Here is an 8,628-nt window from a genome sequence, read left to right on the forward strand (position 1 = left end):
ACAAACAAACAAACAAACAAATAAGCAAACAAACAAACACACACACACACACACACAAAATGAGTAAATAAACCGGCAAACAACAAATAGATATTATATAAATAAATAAATACTGACAAACATCAACAGAGAGTTATTACAAATCATTATCAACTACAAGAATTACTATACCTATATGCGAAATGGTTATCGGTATTTATTTATTTATTTATTTATTTGTTTGTTTTCGTAAACATAACTAACTAATAAGCCCGAGTGCCCTGTGGCAGAAGGAGCATTCTCGTAAACCAGGGCTGGTATTTCTTCCGCGACACTGCCTTTTGGCGGTGCGTCTTGAAGGTGCCGTAAAAGAGGCTAAGGTTTACGACGATGAGAAGGAATGATAACGCACTGAGGTTCCGACTGTTTGCATAGCCTAGATTCTGTGCTCTTCGTTGATTTGCTATTACAATTTGTACAGCAACGAGCATAGAATCTAGTAGGCTAACTGTGATTGTACATTGTCTCTGCAGTCAGAAATGAGTCCCATCTAATCACTCCTTCCTGGCTTACTCGGGCCATGTTAATAGTTTTGTATCTATACTTCGTCTGTAAGCAGGACTATAGTCTCAACCAAATTATGTTATCACTTTCACTGAAAGCATAAAATTTATCATCAGATAAACTCGGATAAATACTGTCGAGTCTAAACAGTTAATTACGTTTATTTGTTGTAAAACACCGGTAAATATTACGATGATAAAATTTGTCATAAAGTCCTCTCAAATAATGTACCAGCATGATGAAAACACAATAGCAATATCGTAAACCATTTATCCTGGCATCAATATTTTTTAGATATTAAATGGTAAGCCAAGCGTTCCCTGATACTTCTATGTATTCTCATGAAAAATAGAAGCCATTGATTATTCAAGGTAGTATGATAGGGATGAAGCCTTTTTCCATGGGTAATCAAATTGGTGATGGATAATGACATGTTTACGATGACGGTGATGACGTATTGCAAATGACGTCACCATTATTGATATATTTAGGAGTTCGTCATACAAAACTGTGCATGACGAATATTCAGATTAAATTATGCGACACGTACAAAAATTAACAGTACGTCATGGATAGAACACACGTCAAGATAGGAAAAAAAAGCAGTTTTAATTTACTAAATAAATTTTAACAAGAGTTGGCATAGTACAGAGAGGGGCACACATGAACATACATATTTTATACCATAAGAAACCATGAATGTGTACCAGTTCTATATGACTTCACATTAACCCATAGAAGCATGAATACATTCATACAAGTCATACACTTCACAATCATTTTACATATCACATGACAATAAACACTTGGAGACATACAAGATTATTTTTTCTAGAAATTTAATCACGTCAAACAGTGATGCCATTCTATATTACATACATAGTCACGCTTTCCATCCTAATGTATATACATTGGTTTGTCCCATCACTTAGCTCACTATTGAAGAATGGTCCATTCTTGTATCAAAATAGGGGACTGAAGTGAGGGCATCATACTCTTCCAAAATGTCGAGCTCTAAGGACTGTCTCTGATTTTCATAGAAGCTGAACAAAAACACAATTTCTTGATACACATACATGTTCAAGACAAAAGTAGGACTTCATTTATTGTCCTCTATTTTGCATTGGTCTAATTTGGTCTCATTATGTAAGGTATGATAAACATACATAGAACTACTTGCCTTTGGTCTTTGTACTGTTTGATACATTTTAATGTTAAATGACCTGAAATCCTTTTCCGTACAGGAATAGTTTTGCCTTTTCAGCATATGTTTTGTTCTGAGACAGTTCCCCAATATCCTTCAGTTTCAAAGGGTATGCTCATTAGCCAATTTTTTCGCACTATCGTCTTTCTCTTTCCTTGCCCGTTTTCCTCTCATTACAGCTTCTTTGAACAGTTTACAATAGAGTTCCACTGCCTCTGGAGTATCGTCATTCCCTGGAACCGGATACGTTATCAAGTTTGGGTTACTGTTGCTATCTACAATCCCGATGGTCGGAATATTCATCTTGGCAGAATCTCGCACCGCTGTATGTTCCTGGAACACGTTAGTCTGTGTGCTCAACAGAATCACTAGATGAGGCAGTTTGGTTTCTGGACCATACTGCAGAAGGGCGTTTGTGAAACATCCACCCTGCCAGTAACGAGTGTGTGCGTACTCGCCACACTCAATCGCAGTCTTTTCTACGAGATGCGTATACTGTAAGGACCGATTCACGAACAGTATAATCCCTTTCCTGTAGGCGATATGTGCGGTCACATTCAAGGCAAGTTGAAGGTGCTCCACAGTTTGATCAAGGTCAAGTATACACATTTTTTGTCGCACGCCAAAGATGTACTTTTTCATGTGACGATTCAGCACTCCTAATTTGTGTCCTAAATGAACTTTGGCATTAAATAAATCCTCCATTGTGAACATGTCAGCGACGTTGAAGTAATCGGGGTGATGTAATGGATCCTCAATTTTCATCTCCTGATTCTGATTACCTACGAGAACAAAATTGCATTAACGTTAATCTTCAACTATTGCTACCACACACTGAGTTAGAACATCAATAAATTAATAAGGATAATAATGAATGAACATCTATCATGGAGTGAACAAGACTGACAGTTTGCAGTCGAAAGTTCTCTGCTTATCAACAGCGCCCTCTATCATGGAATGAAAAAGACTTTGCAGTTGAAAACTCTCAGCTTATCAACAGCGCCCTCTATCATAGTGTGAACAAGACTGTTCAGCGGTGAAAGCTTATCAAAAGTATGTTGTGTGCTTTGGTTAAAAATTTTGTACTCATAATACAGCTAATTTTTTGTTTGCTGACATCTAGTCAACAAACCAGGGGTGACAGTCAGCTATCACCATGACAACCATCACACACTGTGTCATCGTTATCACTCACTATTTCAATCAGTCAAGATCACTATCACAAATGCCAGTCGACACTTTCATCATGACAACCAGGATTCCTTTGATGGAACCACACGTTGATAAGACAAACATGATTCATGAACCTACTGTATGTTAATATACAACACCTTCTGTAAGGGAAGGTTATATTTTAGGGATGAAAATTCAAATTTGTTGTCGTCATCACTGTCATTCTCGCCATCACAATCGCTATAATTACAGTCAAAACACTTAAATGGTCATATAAAATTTGCATATTTAACCAAAATAGATTTTTTTCACATTTGATATTTGTCTTGTTTTCTCAAGCAGACAAATGATATTTTTGACTTAATTTGATATTTTTCTCTAATACAGTCAAACCTGTGTATAGTGGTCAGCCAAGGGACTAACAAAATCTGGCCACTATAGAGAGGTGGCCTTTCTGTACAGGGTTGGTTGTTTTTGTAATCAGGTGGCCAAAACATTTAGAAGTTAAGAGAAGTGGGGACACAAACTAAATACAACATAATATTAAGGGTTTAAAAACTAATTATTTAATCTCACATCAAAAATACATGTACATGTATTTACAATTCAATGACAACTCTGCTTTGCATACATTCTAGAAGTAATTTTGCAGTTTCTGTGAAAAATATCAATCATGAATAGTCTAGTCCAATTACAAATTTATGTAACACAGTTTTTCGTCTTTCAAATCTTTCTTTTACGATCACCTGGTGCGTTGCTTTCGAACTCCTCCAAAAATTCAGACTTGCGTTTCTTTATGATCAGTATCTGGGTACGCCCATCACCATACTTCTCAGCCAGTTTGCGTGAGCCAACAGAACAACCACTCGCTTTGTACAGACTGATAATCTCGACCTTTTCGTTCAAAGTCAACGTCTTCCGAACAGCCTTCGCCATGATTTCGATGATAAATGGTAAATAATGCTGCGATACAATTTGTTACGACGTGATAGCTACGATGCAAAAGCATAGAATGGTACATGTACGAAGCTCTCGCTCCGAAACACAGTTGCCGCCATTGATGTTTTGTTTACGTTCACGCACAGAGGGACTGTGGTTCACGTGTTACGTGATGACGCACTTTGACCTACGACCTGTCAACTGTACTTCGATGTTTCTATATACGGTAAAGTTTCTGACTCCTTTCGGCACTGCAGCAAGTGTTAAACGGGTATCATTGACATTACTGTGGGTCTATTGGCGGTACGGTCACCCTGTTTGATGTTACCGGGTGATGCCCACAGTGTGGCCATAGTGAATAACATGAACGAACTACGTCATTGTCTTGTTTCCGTAGTGCAGTGCCTATTGTTAACCAAAGACGGTGTGTGTTTTCACACCGATACGGCGATAAAACAAAACATCTGACAACCTCTGACGACTTTCTATTTCAATTGAGAGTTTCAACTCAAAGATACCGACCGTTATACACGGTATAATTACCAAATTGGGCCGGTAATAGGTGGCCGCTGACCGTGTTAAAGAGGTGGTTGTTCTATCAAGTGTCATTAACATGTAAAATTGCATGGGACTGCCACAAAGTGACCGCTTAGAGAAGGTGGCCGCTCTGTCAGGGTGACCGCTAAGACAGGTTTGACTGTACTACAGTAAAAGGCCAAAATAAAACCTGTGATGAATGACAATACTGATAATGATACCGTTCATCAATACAACTTAATTTTAAGGACCAAATTTCACATTCCGAAAACCCACTCCCAATCCTTCAGATACAGGGCATGCATCGTTGCAAATAGTTCATCAATATAATGTCTTCTGCATTCTCCCACTCCTCTCGGTGTTCAATATTGTTGCATAATTTTTTGTATCTGTCACGTATATTTGTATTTTAAATTTGTATTTGTTATATTTTGCAATTGCATGAAAACCCATATAGTGGATGCATTGCCGTTTATAAATAATAATAAATAATAAATAATTACATTAAAAAAATGATGCAATAGTGAAAAGTTGATAGCAATACTAAACTCTGTGGAAGCTACATTTGTGTATATATATATTATAATACTTGCCAATATCTGTTTTGAGTTCTGGTTTCTCTGCTGCAGAGACCGAGTAGCACATTTTCTGTAGTGTGGGAGCAATCACCCTACCAGTACAATAGCGCATCATGTTCTGATTGTGTAGAACACCTAGGAAATAAACAGAAGGATAATATTAATACTACAGGGTTTGACTTCATTATGGTTATTATATGTATACAAGCTATATGTAAATCATACATTAGTAATTTTGTCCTGTCTTTTTATCCCCCCCCCCCACCCCCCGTTATCAAGGTTCCCAAGACATTTACAAAAACACCCTTTTAATAGCTTCTCATTGTAGAATGACTCAAAGTACAAGAAAACAGTAAGAATTAAAGTCATACTGGTATCTTATTTTCATCTGTGTGCACAAACTATTCTAGGTCATCTATTCCACCCAGATTGTATTACCTGGCTGTGATATCATCATACACTATACTAAATGCACTGTATTAATGTGTAATATAAGTCTCTGTACATGTATTTCCAACATGCTGTGCAAAATGTTATTAATCCAATTAATTTGTGGACTCCCCCCCCCCCCCCCATTTGTAACATACTAACAGGTTCTGTTATCCATTGTCTGATGTCTGAAGTTGTAACACAGAATTATACACAGCAAAGCATCAACATACATGTATACAAGTATGATGTTTACTCTGTGCATTGTATGGTTAGTATTTTGCCTTTGCTTCTACAAAATTTACTAACTGAAGTAGGAGGAATATTAGTTTGATGCTATCTGTGGACTAGAATGTTAAGATCCCACTTGATACGACTTGATGCCACGGGTTGCATTTAGACTAGAGGAATCTATACATTACATGATGTATGATGTACATAGAACTTACATGTACATTTTATGTAGATGGACATTGTCCAAATATATTTCAACTAGGATGTGGATTAACAATAACACAGATTAATAATTTATATATATATATGAACATATGTGTGTGTGTGTTGAGTTAATGAGAAGTACATACCGGTAATACATTTTTGATAGCAGATCAATGCCATTCAAATTATTACTACTACCACCTTGGAGGAATTATACTGACAGTATAATTCCTCCAAGCTACCACGGAAGTATAACCCACCATGATACTACCAATTGCAATGACCAATGTACCCTGCTTGTCAATTGAATTTTTATTTATATTATTACTATAATCAATATTTAAATGTACATGGATGTTAACTGTGCACAATTGTTTTGGTTGAAATGTAGTTCCAAATAGTCAGAGTTATGTCAGGGTTTCCTGCAGGATTACGTACTAAATTTACATGGCGTGGTAACATTTTACTCGACTTGTTATCAAAATCATTTCAAGCACGTTGCCCATGCACAGGGCATGCAGGGGTCCGAATGAAGATCACGTTTGACGGTTTCACATGTATTTGCCGTGTTATCCTCGGTTTTGTGGCGTTCAGATGCATGACATTACCGAAAGACAGATGTTCACTCACCAGAAGTGTGGACACTTTCAATATAACGTGAAAAGATAAGGAATTTCGACGACGGACGTAATCTCAACATGGTCGTCGCCATTTTGTCTTCTTCCGGGAAAGACCGACGATTTACGATGATTGCCGAGCTTGAAAATTGCCGCCCATGAACTTTCAAACGTACCTTATCGTAGTATAGCAACTATTTAGGACTAGATTTACACCTTTCTTGCCGAGTATTTGAGTACCAGTATCTAACATACACTAATTTTAGATTGTACTTGACAAGACAGCAAATGTGACCCCTAATTTTGACCTACCCACCTGTGTCACGTGACTTATTGTGACTATAATTGAACGACCGATATCAAACTGATCGACTCAAAGAGAAAGGGGTCAGGGGCTCTCAAGTCAAAACAATCTTCAAGATGTTGTACCATTCGTCATGACTGGAAAGGAGCAGATGCAGACTTGTGAACTTTGAGAAAGAACTTTAAGAAACTTTAGCAAAATGTTGTTTCTTTGGGTTATAACTGTCTTTGCTACAGGTAAGTCGATCGTACGTGGTATTCCAATCATTTGCCCCTAGCTTAGATGATTTAAATTTACGGTAGTCCAGTTTAGTAACATCGTAACTTTCGTATCGTAACGAAAGTAGTTTTGTCCTGAATCGATAGTTTTCAGTTTGAAAAGTTCATTAACAGCAAGTTGTGAACAGGGTGTGAAGTTTTTTCCGCCTAGCGTAAATCCGTTATCTCCATTGAGGATTTGTGAATATTAGCTAACGTAGCGGAGTTGTTAAACAATAACACCGCAGTGACGGGTAATCAAAACTTGTTGTTACTTTAATTGGTCAAGACAGGAAGTCGTGACTAAAACGTAAAGATTCCAACATCGCAGTGGTATGAGTAATCTATAATGAACGGCAGGTACATACGGTACAGCTTATACAGGTGGGAATAATATGCGGAGTTCCTCGCATTCCGTGAACATGGGCGTGAACAGTAGGCGATCCGTGCGTGGAACGGAATAAATGTGGTAAACAAAAAGTCGCGTGTTGCTGCAGTACAGTTGTAATAATACTCCTATGTTTTGTATTACAGTAGTATATTGTGTTCTTACTACGAGTTTCACAAACGGTAGCTGAAAAGTCACATGTTTTCTTTCAGTGTGACACGGTATCATTTCGCTATTGTGTGAAATTTAATAAACCCAGGCTTAAATAATTAAGTTCGGACCATCGAAATTTCCAATATGCTTATAATGGCTGTACAACTTACTACAAACGACATTACCATAGATTCAAAATAACTAAAACATACAGAAGCAAATACGTCGATGTGAAAAAAACTGAATTAAATATCATACGATATGATCTAAATTAGTAAATTTTTGATGGAAATATAAACACTAAGGAATATAGTCATACAGGTTGGCAGTATACAGTATATGGGAAAGATTACTAGTGGAGGATAAATAGGATAAAATAAACACAATGTTTTCACTTTTAATATATCTAGAAAGTTTGCCAGTGCAATATTCATCATGACATGACAATCATAAGTTCTATACAATGTCACAAAATTTCAAATGATTAGTGAAATTTAGTAAATTTTGAAATTGTCAGGAAAATTTATGATTTTCAGCAATGAAGGATGACCAACATATATATTTAAGCAATAAATAATACAATGTAAATTTATAATAATATATGATATGGTAGTTGAAATATTTTCAAATATATGAAATTGTCCAGACTAAAAATTAATTATTAATTCAATGTATGTGTTTGTATCTCATTGTCTGTGAGTCACAATTCAAGTATTATTAGATATATTGTAAAGGTTAGTGTGTCATTGTGTATTTCAAAGGGTTTAATCAGAGATCCTAGATCTTTGGTTTAATCTAGACACGCTTTCAAGAAACGTGTGTGGTCCATAATTAAAAGACGAGCTTGATAAACTTGATTGACATGGCCTAGTTCAAAAAATGAAATGTTAGTTATGATTTCATATCTGATAGAGATGTGATGAATAAGTCCTTATATTGTAATGTTATGTGAACCTATTTAAATTTAAAATCGACATGAAAATTTTATTTATTTATATTTTCTTGACAACTGTGTATAAATTGAACATTGCATTTCATTTGTTTCAGATGTGAACAATTTACTGTGTT

The 8,628-nt window shown here is 36.2% G+C and overlaps 1 protein-coding gene across 1 annotated transcript; it reads right to left on the minus strand.

Annotated features, from left to right (window-relative positions):
- Positions 1–1,399: 1,399 nt before the first annotated feature.
- Positions 1,400–6,558, minus strand: LOC144441457 (small ribosomal subunit protein uS2m-like). Its single transcript, XM_078131035.1, has 3 exons — positions 6,472–6,558; positions 4,990–5,109; positions 1,400–2,529 (listed from the first exon to the last, which is right to left on the minus strand). Exons 1-3 carry the CDS (start codon positions 6,551–6,553, stop codon positions 1,850–1,852), a joined length of 882 nt encoding a protein of 293 aa, XP_077987161.1. The 5' UTR covers positions 6,554–6,558; the 3' UTR covers positions 1,400–1,849.
- Positions 6,559–8,628: the final 2,070 nt, after the last annotated feature.

Source organism: Glandiceps talaboti, chromosome 10 (assembly GCF_964340395.1).
Source record: "Glandiceps talaboti chromosome 10, keGlaTala1.1, whole genome shotgun sequence".
NCBI lineage: Eukaryota > Metazoa > Hemichordata > Enteropneusta > Spengelidae > Glandiceps > Glandiceps talaboti.

Excerpts from the sequence above, each read along its gene's own strand:
- LOC144441457 (XM_078131035.1), bottom strand. The coding sequence starts at position 6,553 with ATGGCGACGACCATGTTGAGATTACGTCCGTCGTCGAAATTCCTTATC. Across the intron at positions 5,110-6,471 it reads TGAAAGTGTCCACACTTCTG|GTGTTCTACACAATCAGAAC; the intron begins GTGAGTGAACAT and ends TTTATTTCCTAG. Across the intron at positions 2,530-4,989 it reads AGAACTCAAAACAGATATTG|GTAATCAGAATCAGGAGATG; the intron begins GCAAGTATTATA and ends TTGTTCTCGTAG.